This window comes from Lathamus discolor, chromosome 1 (genome assembly GCF_037157495.1).
Source record: "Lathamus discolor isolate bLatDis1 chromosome 1, bLatDis1.hap1, whole genome shotgun sequence".
NCBI lineage: Eukaryota > Metazoa > Chordata > Aves > Psittaciformes > Psittacidae > Lathamus > Lathamus discolor.
In genome coordinates this window covers 24,199,958-24,214,818 of record NC_088884.1, presented here as the reverse complement: position 1 = coordinate 24,214,818, position 14,861 = coordinate 24,199,958, and the positions used below count along the sequence as shown (strand labels likewise).

Below are 14,861 nucleotides of genomic sequence, written 5' to 3'. Positions count from 1 at the left end.
CAACAAGCGCCTGCAGCCGGAGCGTGCGTGGAGCTGACGCGGAAATCCGAATGGAGCTCGCGGGCCGGGTGCTGCGGGGGCCGGGGCGGAGCGAGCGCTGTGTGCGCGGCCGGCGCTGAGGAGGGCTCGGTGCCGCGGCTGGAGCCGCCCCGCTCCCTCTCCCCGGGGTTCCCCGCGCCCTCGCCATGAGGCTCGGCCCCGCGGCTCTGCCGGCTCGGGCGCCGCTGGCCGTGGCTGTCTGCGCTACCCTGCTGATGCTGCCGCCCGGCCTGTGCGCCGGAGAGCGGCGGCGCCTGGCGTGTTCCACCTGCCGCGGTATCGTGGACAGGTTCAACCAGGTGGGCGGCGGGGCTGGTGGGCGGCGGGCGGAGACTCCCCTGTGAGGAGCCGGCCGCGGGCCCACTGAGGTGCCGCGGTCTGTGGCGGAGGGCGGCCGGCCCGGCGGAAGGCCGGCGCGGTGCGGGTCTCTGGCCCCGGGGCTGCGCTGCTCTCTGCCCCGCAGCTCTTGCAGTCCCTCGGCCGGGCTCCGGGAGCCTTCCCGCGGGTGTTCCGGTACTGACAGCGTCTGGCGAAGCCGACACACGGCAGCCGCCTGCTCCCGGCTGTGGCTCCCTGCTGCAAAGGAGTTGTACTCCTTTTGGTCGACAGGTTACATCACTCCTTGAGCTTTGCTACCAAAAATGTTTTGGTGCTTCAGTGCAAAAAGATTTGCTGTACTGGCCGTGCCACACTTGGCTCCATGAGGAGCCCCTAAATCCCCTAAAATTCTGTCTCTTGCCACTTTCAGCAGTCCTACGTCACGGCACAGTAAATTCAATGCAGGCAGCGAGGGGCTGCTTCAGCTTGTGACAGATACTTAAGAGTCATAGAATGGTTTGGATTGGAAGGGAGCTTAAATATCATGTAAGTACAGCGCCCCTATCACAGGCATGGACACCTCCCACTAGATCAGGTTGCTCTAAGCCCTGTCCAGCCTTGCCCTGAACACTGCCAGTGTTCATACTCTTTGTACGTATATTTGCTGTTGTAGATCACTAGCTGTGGAGATTTAGTGCAAAGTATGATTTGATAGGCACTGGCCTAGTGACTTGGAGAAGTTGTACTGGTCATGATTGTCACTGTTGCATGGTTGTGTGTTTAAGTCACAACATGGTCAAGTTGGTCCAAGTTGCTATATAAATCAAATGAAGTAGAGGCCATGTTCAGCTGATTAAAAAAGTTCCTGAGAACTTAAAGGACAAAGGTATAAACTTTCATACTTGTATGGTTTTGATGTAAATGAAGACTGTAACAAGGCCGTGTTAATGCATTATGAAAATTGAATCATGTTATGCTATCACACTTTCTCACATTTCATGTTGTCACTAGCTATTCCTTTCACTTAGCAATTTGACCAGCAGCTTCTGAACTTCACTGAGGTTTCTTCATGGCACTTTTTGCAATTTTCATACAAGCACTTACTATTGCCCTTAATTTTTGTTAGAAACAGACTCTATGTAACTTGCATTCTTTTGGTGCTGTTTATTTGTAGGGATTAGCAGATACAGCTAAAAAGAACTTTGGTGGTGGAAACACTGCTTGGGAAGAAAAAACACTGTCAAAGTATGAGTCCAGGTAAACTGTCTCAGTACTTCTGCTTTGGCTATGTTTCATATCCACTGTGTGTAACAAAGACTGCAATGGTGTTTGCCTGGAACTTAAAGTTGTACATTGCAGCTAAAGCTTCACATGTCTGAGCCTTAAATTTTTACTGATTAAAATGTAACATTGCTTTGTAATGTAAAGGTTACAGTAAAGACTGAAACCCCTTATTAATGCCTTTGTTTGCCTAGTTTCAACTAAAAAAAAAAGTTAATGCTGTCATTTATCATGGTAGGCTTTTTCCTATTATTAAAATTGTAAAATAAGGATCTTAAATAATAGTCACTAGTCATAGAAGGTGTGGAGTACTGCAGTACTCTTGTTGTGGAATTAAAGGAGTATCTCCTCTCTAGAGCCATCACTATTTCAGTGCCAAACACAAAACTAGAAGAGGTGCAAATTACTGTTCCCTTTTCATAAATAGGTTTGGTTACTGAGCAAAATGATTGGGTATCTTTCTTCCAAATTTCAAATTCACTTTTTAATCATATTTGGAGCATTGAGATGTAAGGGTGGGGTTTCTGAACCTCAGTTACTGTGAGCTTTGTGGGCTTGTATCAGATATTAATGATACGTGAAACTTAATCTTTAATTTAGGAGAAAAATACTGCACTCAACATTTTCTGGAAAGCTGAAAATTTATCAAACCTATAATCTGCAGACATAATAAATGCAAGCAGGCCAAAGTGGTTCTTGTGGTCATCCTTCTAGTTTGTAATGTTCATTAGTTCTTTATTCTGATACTTGCTTTGTTTTGGAAGTAATTCAAAACACACTATAAACTGATAAAGTATTCTAGGCTAAAGTCTAGCTTCTCTACCATATCTTGAGTGGTGTCAAATGTTTAAATTAAACTTATTTAATTTGTGTTTAATTTAAACTTAAGATTTTCCTTCTCTGCTTGTAGCGAAATCCGTCTTGTAGAGATCATAGAGAAACTGTGCGACAGTAGTAACTTTGAATGTAACAACATGGTAGAAGAGCATGAAGAACACATAGAAAAATGGTGGTTCAAACTGTAAGTATCTTTTTTTTCTAATTGAGATATTTTTGTGGAGAAATGATCTAAGAAGTTGAACAACTGATGTTAAGTCTTGTGCCTGAACCATAGCAGTACAGGTGATTCTTAATTATCCTTCAAGAGTTACCATTGCGTTCAGGCTGACTTTTAATAGCATGTGCTGCTGTACTGTGTTCTTTTTATTTTCAGTTCCAGAGGTGTTGCACCAAAACAGTCTGGCTTCTCATTCACTGTCTACTTAGTTACCAGTGGGGTGTTGAGGCAAACTAACATAGGAAAACTTCAAGGTTTTACTTCTTTTGTTTTCCTTTGTCATAAAACTGCTTTCATCTCAAGCTGAAGGACTTCTAGAAATTTGTTCCTGGAATAAGGTTGTCTTTAGAACAGGAAAAAAAAGGTTCCTAATCTGTTACTTGCAATAGGTTTCTATACTGCATTGTTCAGGTTCACTTGTGTGAGTTGGCTTTTAAATAATCATTATTCTTTTTCTGATAAATAAATGTCTTTCATATACAGAAAGAAGAAGTATCCTGATTTGTTTAAGTGGTTTTGTATAGAAACAATAGAAGTTTGCTGCCCTGCTGGAACATATGGACCAGATTGCCTTGGTAATTTTTCTTTTGAAAAATACAGTAGCAGATATGTTCTTTTTATGGGTTTTATCTTTCATGACATGTAAAAATATGTGAAGTAGAATATTTCGAGTGAGACACCAGCTGCTGTGTAGTATGTACCTGCCTGCTACCTTGTAGGCAGGTAGCTGCATTGTGAGCATCCTGCTTGAAGAAAAGTCTTCTGAGCATGAAGTAACATACAAAACTGTCAAGGGTACTTAAATGTGCAGAATTAATCTGATCTGATGCTCACATCCACACTCCCTGTGGCATCGAGTCTGGTTTTAGGTGCCCTTTCGGAAGCTATGTAGACAACAGTTCTTGACCAGTTTCAAGGGTAATATAGCCAGAACACAGTTAGGGGTTAAATTAAAAAATTTACAACTGAGGATTAGTTAAAAAGGCAGTGGGAGAAAGTGGACAAAAGTAGGTGGGAGACAACTGAATGAAAGTAAGTTCTTCAATGTAAAAATGATATCAAGGATGTATTTTAGGCCCTGAAGCATGTTTAATTTACAAATCTCTAAAACATGGTTAGAGGTCAGCTTTGGCCTCTTACATCATTAAAAGTTGTGGTGATTCCTAGTAATCTAAATGATTGCTAGTAGGTTTTTCCAGCTGCAGTGTGAGCGTTCTCAGAAGTCCAGAATAAATAAAGATACCAACTTTAGCCAGGAAGTTTGGAAAATAGAATCCTAAACCATGGTCTTTACCCAAAATTAAATTTATAACTGAACTTTCCTGGAGAGTGTTTTCCTTTAGCATCTGATTTAAAAGCATTTTTGATCATTTTTAGCTTGTCGTGGTGGATCGGAAAGACCTTGCCATGGGAATGGACACTGTGATGGTGATGGTACCCGAGGTGGAGATGGCACATGTAGCTGTAACAAGGAATATACAGGAGACTTTTGTTTGGACTGTTCTAATGGTTACTACAGTACCTTGAGAAATGATACACATTCTGTTTGTACAGGTAACAGTCTTGGACATGTGCTTAGATTTTTTTGTCTTCTTCAGTTTTTGTAAAGAAAACTAGAAACAGTTTAAACTGACAAATACGAAAAAAAAAATAATTTCAGTTTGGTCACTCAGCTTTAACCATAAATGACAAATGACATATCAGTCAGTTGGGTGGAATTGTAAAGTTTTGTTAGGTCATCCTTTCACACTGCCCTTGATTTTTTTTTTTTTTTTTTTTTCCTGCTTTAAGAAGCAGAATTCATCAATGTCATGAGGGAGGTGGGAGGGAAGAGCAAGCTTTGCTGCCCCCTTCCCCCCCGCCAGTAGTCTACAAAAATCTTGAGCTGAAATTGCTGCAGAGTGAACTACTTTGAAAGCTAGGTTTTCCTCCTGTCTCAGATAAGCTTTACTGGAGTAAATGGGCATGAAAGCAGCTGATCTGTACTGTAGACCACATTGATTCCAGTTAAGTGTGTCTAAGCTTAATGTTGAAACAAAGTCATCTGATTTTACATCTTGAAGAAGATTTTTGCAGCAACTAAGCCCTGACTATGGGTCTGGTAAGATTGTTTTCAACATGAACGATGTTGTTGTTTTTAGGTTTTTTTAATCTGTCTGTGTAGTAATTCTTCTGTATGATTTGTTTTATTTTACAATATAACATGCATGTGTTATTGTGTTAGATATGCATTCAATATATATAAAATGCATATGCAACTGGATTCAAGGTGTGTTTCATTCTGAAGTTCTTCAGACTAGTATCGCTTCATAAATTGCTCTGAAAGCTAGTTGCAAGCGAAGTAGTCTGAGGATTCATTAGGTGAGAGTGCTGAGTCTTGTGTTTAAAATCTTGTCCCAGTCCCAAGAGGCTGAGCAAAATTTACATTCTTGATTTCCTCTTCCCAAATATTTTTTGGAAATTGGACCCTGTCACTTCTGGTCAATAGAATTTCATGGCACTGTTTTAAGTGGTGCATGTGACTGCAATAACTAGGTTTGGCTGCCTAGGGGGTTTTTGGTGCTTTTTGGAGGGATGTTTTTGTAGGGTAGAGCTGCATTATTGTAAGTAATATCACCATAAAGTCAAGATTTAATCTTGTGAATGGGAGGGTCAAGCTACTAAAATATCATACCTTCCAGTGAATCCTAAATAAGGTTTTCTTTGAGAAGTTGTGTGCCCAAACTTGCCTTGGAATCTCTCAACGAAGCTCAGATTGTGGTTTTCTTTTATCTCAGCCTGCCATGCTGCATGTAAAACTTGTACTGGTTCAAGTAACAAGGACTGCCAAGACTGTAAAGAAGGCTGGACTAAAAATGAAGAAGCAGCTTGTGTGGGTGAGTAATGCTTGGTAGGCTTCAAACAGGTCTTGTAATAATGTTTGCTGTTGAGATTAGATGATGTCACATCAAGTTTTATTGGTTTTTATGGAAGTGTTTTTTTCCAGTTTAGATTTTTCTATAGTTTGTAGTCTCTTTCTCCCTAACTTGTTTCATGTTGCAAGAAAGTAGTATTTCTTCCCCATTGATCTCTGGGTGATTGTGGTTGTCTTTATCAAACTGTTCACTGTGTATCTATCTTTCTAGTTTAGTGGAATACAGATACCAGCAAGTGGGGTGTTCCTTTCAAGACATGGGTTTTGTGTTTATTTGAACGATAAAGAGTGCCCTGCTCTCAGTTTAAACTATTTTGTCAACTACTGCAAGATTCCCATCAGCTTATCTATGTATTTTGTAGTAGTTGTGCAATTGTCTTAACATTACTGTATGTTTATAAATGGTCACCCCTAACAGAGTTCAGACATTTCACTAAAAGCCAGGGCATACTATTCCTGTTGTTGCAGAGAAATACTAGGACACAACAAGCTCAGTGCTTCCATTAATCTCCTGCCTATTTGTCTTGGTTTATGAGGAGATATGTATGAAACACTTAAAGAGAATTCCAAGTACTAAAAATACTCCCAGTGCAGGAATGCACAAGGGGGAGATTAGTGCATTCCCTGTAACTGGTTGAATTTGACCCTTAACATGATGTTTGGAAACAGTATCTTAGAAATTATGTGAACGCTGTTTCTTTTAAAAAGTGCTTATGAGAACTAGAATTTGAATTGCAGCTTCTGCAGTACCTGATTAGGTAACTGCTGAATGCTCCAAGAACATTTTCAAGATGCTCCAGTATTGTCTTTTGTACAGCTGTTTTTTCCAATTTACAATTGCAACTGATAAGAGTATAGATTGAGTAATGAATATGAATGATGTCTGCAGCAACACAATGAGATAGACAGCACGCAGACAGAAATAATCTGTTTCTGTGTGAATTTTTTAGCTGTGAGTACTGGTGTGCCCTTTCCTTGAAATAACTAGACTGGCATGTTTTAACTTCCCGGGTAGAACTGGTTTTCAGTTTGACTGGTCCTAACCATAGCTTGGCTTTCTCCAATTTGCTTTATGTAAAAAAAAAACAACAAAAAAAAATATAGAAAATAAGCAATGTATGTGTATGCATATGTAACTTAAAAAGTTCCATAGCTTGGCAGTATAGGGGTAGAGAAATCAATAGTATTCCAGAGGAATAGTCCGTCTGCTTATTTGTTATGCTGTTTACGTAAGAAGCATAAGTGCACGCAAAACACATGCTTGAAAATAGCAAGGATGGCAGGTGTTCTGGAATTCTTATTCAGTTTGAGCTCTTGAATTTCTGAATGTTGGTTACTGTCATCACAAAACATCTTCTGAGGATCAGTTTTGATTAGTTGATGTTAAGCTGAACAAAACAGTGTATGTTACCATGTTACTTTTACGTCTGACATGTTGCATGTCTGATCCTGAACTCACTGTTAACAATACCCTCAATGCAGTTCATAGCTTCTGTGGGCCAGTTCTTACAAGATCTCAAAGCATAGCATTTAAGTGTTAATCTGGCTCTTTTAATCATTATTTTAGGTAACATGACACTTTTTATCTTTCAGATATAGATGAGTGTGCTGCTTCTCCTTGCAAAGATCACCAATTTTGTTTGAACACAGATGGATCTTTCTCATGCAAAGGTTTCTTTTTCATCTGTTGTTGCACCTTATTATCTTGTAACCTAATGTAATGCCAGATGTAATGCTAGAAAGAGCATGGTACCAGCAGGCATTTAATACAATGAATTTAATACAATTTAATACAATTTAATACAATTTAATACATCTGGGCCTGACTGGGCATGGGGAGGATGAAGCAAACAAGAGATTTCTGGTTATTTCTACTCTGTTTTTGTGAGACCCCACCTGGAGTACTCTGTCCAGCTCTGGGGCTCCTAAACTAAGAATGACATTGACCTGTTGGATTGCGTCCAGAGGAGGGCTACAAATATGATCAGGGGTCTGGAGTGCCTCTTCTTTGAAGACAGGCTGAGAGAGTTGTGGCTATTCAGCCTGGAGAAGAGAAGGCTCCAGGAAAGCCTCAGAGCAGCCTTCCAGTACCTGAAGGGGTCCTACCAGGAATCTGGAGATGGACTTTTTGCAAGTGCATGGAATGATAGGACGAGGGGGAATGGCTTTAAACTGAAAGAGGACAGACTTAGATTAGATATTAGGAAAACTTTACTGTGAGAGTGGCAAGATACTGGAACAGGTTGCCCAGAGAAGTTGTGGATTCGCCATCCCTGGCAGTGTTCAAGAGTGGGTGGTGTGACAGGGTGGTGTGATGGCAGGTTGGATGGGGCTTTGAACAACTTGGTCTAGTGGAACGTGTCCCTGCCCGTGGCAGGTGGTTGGAGCTAGGTGATCTTAAGCTCCTTTCCAATCCTAACCATTTCGTGATTCTATGACTTGTGTTGGGACGATAACTGACTTTAAGGGTGGCACTTTAAAACTTGGATATCTGAATTCTGTGCTTAAAATAATTCATCTTTAGCATGTGATGCCAGCTGCATAGGTTGCACAGGGGAAGGTTCTGACAAGTGTAAGACCTGCGCATCTGGATACACGAAGGAAGATGAAAGATGTACAGGTTGGTGGATTTAGCAGTTCACGGTTAGCTCACTCTTGGTTAGCCACACTGAGAAGCTGTTAACTGTGTTCGTGTTTGTCTGCTTCAGTTTTCAAGCCTATCAAAATGAACCCATTTGTTGTGGTATTATCAATAAAGACTTTCTTTATAACTTCCCTTATATTATTGAGCTAATATGCACGGCAAAGATTAAAGGTGGAATATTCCTAAAAAAGTAACTAAAGTATTTTATAGTGGCTAGAGGAAACAAATACATGATTCTCTTGTCAGTTATCTACCACTCTGTTAGATGTGTGCATCCGTATTCGGTTTGTAACAGAAAAGAAGCAGCACAATGGGGGTTCTTTTGGCTTTCTGTTAATCCATTTATGCCCAAATTCAAATGATATTCATTCATAGTGAATTATAACATGAAATGATAGTAAAAAGAGTGAAATTAGAGTTTCTCTGTGGGGAAGAGCAAAAGGCACGCATGATCTTAAGGAGATGTTAACTATAGTGACATAGTATTTACATACTTCCTTCCCTTTAGTTGTACTTTGATGTCATTAATAGGAAATGACTATGGGAAATCTTCAGTAGGTTGAGTGTTGTTGCTTATTTCTTCACATAGGGGCCTGCAAAACATAAAAAGCCCCAGTAATCTTTGGATAAATTTGAAACTCAAGGGGCAGTGGGTGTAAACTGGAACATAGGAAGTTCCACGTTAACATCAGGAAGAACTTCTTTACTGTAAGAGTGACAGAGCACTGGAACAGGTTGCCCAGGGGAGTTGTGGAGTCTCCTACACTGGAGATATTCAAGGCCCGCCTGGACAAGTTCCTGTGTGATGTACTGTAGGTTACCCTGCTCTTGCAGGGGGGTTGGACTAGATGATCTTTTTAGGTCCCTTCCAACCCTTGGGATTCTGTGATTCTGTGAAATAACGAAGAACTATTAACAGATTATTATAACAGAAGTTAAATCTGTTGCAACAGCATTCTGCTCCTAAGTGTTCCTTGTATTTGAACTGAATTTTATGTGATTGAGCCACAAATAAGTTTTATAACAAAATAACAGCAGTGGACTCTTTCTTTCCTTATCCTGTCTCTAGATATAGATGAATGTAACCTTCCCGAAAAGATCTGTGTAAAAGAGAATCAAGATTGTGTTAATACTTCAGGTAGTTACAAGTGTGTATGTTCAGAAGGGTTTGAAGAGAAGGATGGAACATGTCTTCAAATGATAAAACCAGGCAAGTGGCTTTTTAATGACAGATTTTTTTTAAATATGCTGTATCAACAGCTTGGAGCTGTATTTCTGTCTGAGGGTATAGTCGCTTGTAAACTCTTCTGTATAACTTCTCATCTTCCTACAGCTGTAGTCTGTGTCAGGTGGTTTGTGGTGTAGGCTATATTCTGTCATGTATGTTTTCTCGCTTAAAGACAGTGGATTTTTTTAACATCTAGGTTCTTGTGTTGATTTTTATTTTCTTTTTGCTTAACTCAGGTCTGTATTTGTGGATCACTTTTAAGTGTCTCTCTTCATTACATAAAGTGAAGTAGGAAATTACTGCTATAGTAGACAGGAGGTCTTCCTCTTCCCCACTTTTTTTCCTGTATTATTAATTACAATGACTTAAGGATTTATCTGGTTGCATGCAAGCTGCTTCAACTAACTGAAATCTCATAAAATTGGATGAGTGAGCTGAATTTGTTTATCACAAAAGTGGCAGAAGTAATGTGAAGGTGAATATGGAGAAGACATCCATCTTTTCAGTAGCATAGAACTGATTAGCTTGACTTAAACTGTACCTTTTGTCAAGAAATGCAAGTGTGATTTGCTCTGTGATGACACATAATGAATAGAATTACGTTAATTAGTGTTTCATTATTCCGCCTAGGCTTCTTTGCAATTCCGAAGTGAAATACAGGATTCTTTTGCAGTAAAGATTGTAGGAGAGTAGATGAGAGACAATTTTGTAACTTTATTTCGTTCCTACTTCTTAGATTATTTGTTTGGTTTTGTCTGCCCCACCATTGACTGCTTTTTTTATCCTGTACTAAGTTGTAAAGATCTGTGTAGTATTGCTACTTGGGGCCATTCAGTTCAGATCTTATATTCTCAGTACTCGCTGTTGTTAGTCCTTTAAAATCATTTACATACTTTTCCTGTGCAGATACTTAAGATAGCAGTTACTTTTTAATGTGGCCTGACATTTTATAAGAACAAAGGCAGAGTGAAAAGTTGACAAGTTGGTTAGCTCTTTTCTTAGATTAACGCTTTTACCAATATATAAAAATAAAATTATCTTTTTTTTTTTTAAAGGCTGTTTTAACATCTTAACTGAGCAAATTTGCTATATAGAAAACAATTCTGAGTAATGCATGCTTTTTGTTTACAAATACCGGAATTTCTTCTGACAGGTTATATGGAAAGGGGAAAGTTCATTGTCAGTTGCTGAAAAAATAAGGTTAGAATAGAAATAGCTGTGCTGCTTTTTAATTCTACTAACAATATCGTATCAGCTTACTTGAAAAGCTTTGTTGCATCTAGAAAAACAATATGATAAGCTTAGACTAGGAAGATGGTGCAAGTAGGTTTTCTGTATGGCTTTATTGCTTCTTTCCTCTTGATAAATATGTTGATTTGGGTTTCTCTTTAAAAAATTCTTAATGTCAATATAGAGTAATTAATATCAGTATATTAATGTCAGTATAGTATAATTAATAACACACTTGTATTCTAATTATGATACTTAATTTCACAGGAGACAAGGTAGAAAGTGAAACAACTCAGTCTTCACCTGTTGGACATGATGACTTATGATCTGCATTCGGAACCAAAAGACATTCCTATCTAAAGTTTTAAATTATTGGACTAAGCCTCTGCAAGCTGACATACTGTGGAAATGGTATTAAATATGCAGGTTGCCATTAAGTTTTTTTTTAATGGTGATAAATTTCTCTTTAAGCTGCATTTCTTAATTCTTAAATGCCACTTTTTATATAATTCTTCAAGAACAACAGTCTAGGTGGGTTTTAGTATAAAATCTGAATTAACATTGTACCTAGTCATTGTAAACAACTTGCAGGCTTCTCATTCTAGTGCCTCCTGAAAACTGTCATCATTTGGAAGAACTTAGTTGCACTGTAATTCAAGAAGAATTTAGACTGAAGTTTGGTGTTTCTTGAGAAATATTTCTGTAACTGAGATACAGCTTTTAGAAATTGTCAAAGGGAATCTCTTTGGGCGGGGAAGCACTGTTCCCACAAGTTAGAATGCCTAATACTGCATTCAATAAAAGTTTATTTTGTTGGAATGTGCCTTAAACATTTTTCAGATGTGAATACCTTGCTGTCCTGTCAAGTATGTTTTACATTTAGACAGTGAAAAAAAGGAAAACAAAGCAAAACAAAACCACCCTGCCAAAAAAAAACAGAACCACCAAAACTAGCCAAACAAAAAACCTCACAAACACCTAAATCCAGAGCCTTCAAACACTTGGTTCTGCTGGAATGTATGGGGGGACACAAGGTGGGGACCAGCAACAAAATAAACACGAGCAAAACCCCAAACAACAACAGAAACCAACAACCCTCAAACCAATAAAAACGGCACCCACCAACTGTCCTCTATAGGTAGAATTATGTCAAACAAGTTTTTAAATGTAGGTAGACAAGTCTTTCTTCCATATGCTTGCATATATTTAGTTTATACAGTGCTTAAAATTACATTTGGCTAACACCTGCATGCAGTGGCTCAAAGTTGTTATATGAGCACTCTCCAGAATTGAAGAATACTTGACTTTCACTACAGTCTACTGCTGCATGCAATGCCTTCTAGTCCTTTGGAGCAAGCATTCTACAATCAATTTTATCGTCTCTTGTGCCATTTCAGAGGGAAAGCTAATACGTTTAGCCTAGATGCAGCCTTTCTACATGCTGTCCCTAAGCTTCAAGGCAAGTGTAAGAGTTAAAATAGGTATATTCTGCAGGACCTTCACAGCCATAAATAAGCTAAGGACCATTCAGGTACAGTATTTGAAGCTGATGGAAGCAAGCAAGCAAGCAAAGCAAGGAATACATTGTGGTGGTGGTTAAAGGGAGCAAAAAGAGGGATTACAGAATACAGCCAAAAAGAGCATAGGCTTGCACAGTTCTGTTTAGAAACTACCATCAACTCATAATGGAACTCTCCAGTATGTTGTTTTTCTTGTAGTATAAGGTAGGCTACGTATTATGCATTTGTTTTGGTTTTTTTTGTTTTGTTCATTGTTCTACCTTAAAAATAGGCTGCCCAGAAAAGGGATGTGTGAGTAAGTTAATCAGGATTCTAAGAGAGACTTTGTGGGTTATCTTACTCTTCCGTTGCCACTGTGGAATTATTCTCTCTGTGCCTTTTGGAAATGCAGTATCTGATGACAGAATTGCTGAGGTAGTATCTTTTCCATCATTTCCTACTATTTTATCTACTGGAACATATTGTCAGGTGCTCATTTGCTAGTAATTCTTTTTAATGACTAGCACAATAAATAAGAACTCTCCCATGTGCAGCTGTGATCATGGTGCTTGCGGTAATGCACACACACAAAAGATGGTCCTTTGTGAGATCTTTGCCTTGTGAAAGGTGCAAGAGGAACAGTCATGGAGCTGAGATTCATCACTGACATTTAGCAAAAACAATATGCAGGTTTTCAGTTCACCTTTAAATTGAAAAGAGACAGTGTCATGTTTTCAAGCGCTGAAACAAAGAAGGACAGAAGCTACCTTTTAAAAAAGCATAATAATATCTGACATTTTCATATGAAAAGCATTTAGGTAAAGGAAATAGCTAATCATAACTCTCAGCAGCAACGTAGTTGCTGTAGTTTTAAACAGGTAGTTTCAGTACCAAGATCAACTTTAACTTGTGCTGGGGGAAATTCAGAAGTTTTGCTGTATGAGTGGGTCCCCTCAGTGACTTTGTAAGGTGCTGTAAGAAAGTTACTGTCTTGTTTATTCATCAAGTAACAGCAAGGTTAGCTGTGGTTGCTCAGCATTGGCAAGTAGGGTAACAGGTCACTGGGAACGGAGAAAAGGGAGTGTGAGAAGTCATTAGGTGTATGAAGCAGCCACCAGAAAGGGGTGATGTGGTATCCACTGTCAATGGCAGTCTCTCATCGCTCTTTAATATCTTTGTCCAAGAGACTGGACTGAAGCAGCAGCTTCTCCTTGGTGATAAAGTTAGGAAATAAAGCATTGTGTCCCATCTGCATTTTTACATTTACTCATCTAGACATCTAAATGCTTATGTTTATAAAGAAATACGTTCACAGATAGTTAGAGACCTATGTGCCATAGTACACATAAACAAAGACCTTTCAAATGAAGTACTTCATAACTTTGTATCTTTTTTCTATTATATATTATAATATATGCAGTGATTAAAATAAATTTTTCCTACCTGATGTCAACTCTGCAGCAAGGAGTTTCATTTCAGCATGAGCTGTAGAAGCTGGATAAACTCTTCCCATGAGTTCACAAGAGAGGAAGATGAGTCATTAAGACACAAGCTGTGCTGTCTTTTAGGACATAATTCTGTTATCAATTCATTGCACGCTGTTCATGTTCAAAACAAACAGAGTGTCCCCAGAATAAGTTTTATTTTATGTTAAAGCTCTTCACGCAGGTGGCGTTTGACAAGCTATTTGACAAGACAGGCATCCTAATGGGATGACAGCTCTGGAATTCCAGTTGTTTGGGAAAGAGCGCTATGGCAGGTGTGGTGCGATGTTGCTCCAGGCATTCCCTTTGTAGATGATAAATGTTGCTGCACAGCTGTTTGCCCCATGCAGAGATGCACAGCTGTGCTGTGCTGGGAAAGCAGTCCACCTCTGATGCTGTTTCAGTAGGTTGTGCTGCAGATTTTCGCAACTGCCACGTTGTGCCAGCAGAGGGTACTCTTAAGCTTCCAAGAAGTTACACTGGCTGCTTCAGCAGACCACTGCAGTGTTGAGAGAAGGGGGAAAAATGTGATCTCTTTAATTATATGGCACTGATTGCACTTAAGTAAAGCTGATAATTAATAGGTGATATACTTAATTGAATAAATCTTCTACAATGCATTCTTTCAAAAGCACAAACTACTGCTATCATATGTAGAGTCATATAAAGTAACATGATCTTAGAAACAGGAATACTCAGGTTGGAAGGGACTTCAGGATGTCTCCTCCGGCCATCTGCTGAAGCAGGGTCAGCCATGAGATTTGAGTAGCTGCCTTACTCACTCTTGAAAACCTCTAAGGATGGAGACCGCACAACCTCTTAGCAACTGTCCTCACAGTCATAGTGTTTACCCGTTTGTTCAGGCTGAACCTGTCTTGTTCCAACTGATACCTGCTGTCTCTTGCCCTCCTTCTATGTTCTGCTGCGAAACCTTGACCTGGCTATGCTCCTGCTGATGCAGCCGGGAGGCTGGTGGCTCATTCTGCTGCTAGGGCAGATGCTCAACTCGCTGCCCATCAGGACTCCCAGGGCTTTTTCCACAGCGCTGCCCAGTCCCCAGCCTGTACCACTGCAAGGTGCTGCTCCTTCCCAAGTGCAGGAATATGGGTTTGTTATCGCTGCGTTTCATAAAGTTCCTGTTAGGCCATTCTTCCAGCTTGGATAGAT

At 39.7% G+C, this 14,861-nt stretch overlaps 1 protein-coding gene across 1 annotated transcript; it reads left to right on the top strand.

Annotated features, from left to right (window-relative positions):
- Window positions 1-24: 24 nt before the first annotated feature.
- CRELD2 (cysteine rich with EGF like domains 2) lies at window positions 25-11,530 on the top strand. The gene is made up of 10 exons (XM_065665293.1): window positions 25-338; window positions 1,532-1,614; window positions 2,549-2,659; window positions 3,179-3,270; window positions 4,073-4,249; window positions 5,473-5,571; window positions 7,203-7,280; window positions 8,134-8,229; window positions 9,323-9,463; window positions 10,979-11,530. The coding sequence occupies exons 1-10, from the start codon at window positions 186-188 to the stop codon at window positions 11,035-11,037; spliced, it is 1,089 nt and encodes a 362-aa protein (XP_065521365.1). The 5' UTR covers window positions 25-185; the 3' UTR covers window positions 11,038-11,530.
- The last annotated feature ends 3,331 nt before the right edge of the window (window positions 11,531-14,861 follow it).

Excerpts from the sequence above, each read along its gene's own strand:
- CRELD2 (XM_065665293.1), top strand. The coding sequence starts at position 186 with ATGAGGCTCGGCCCCGCGGCTCTGCCGGCTCGGGCGCCGCTGGCCGTG. Across the intron at positions 339-1,531 it reads TCGTGGACAGGTTCAACCAG|GGATTAGCAGATACAGCTAA; the intron begins GTGGGCGGCGGG and ends GTTTATTTGTAG. Across the intron at positions 7,281-8,133 it reads TGGATCTTTCTCATGCAAAG|CATGTGATGCCAGCTGCATA; the intron begins GTTTCTTTTTCA and ends ATTCATCTTTAG.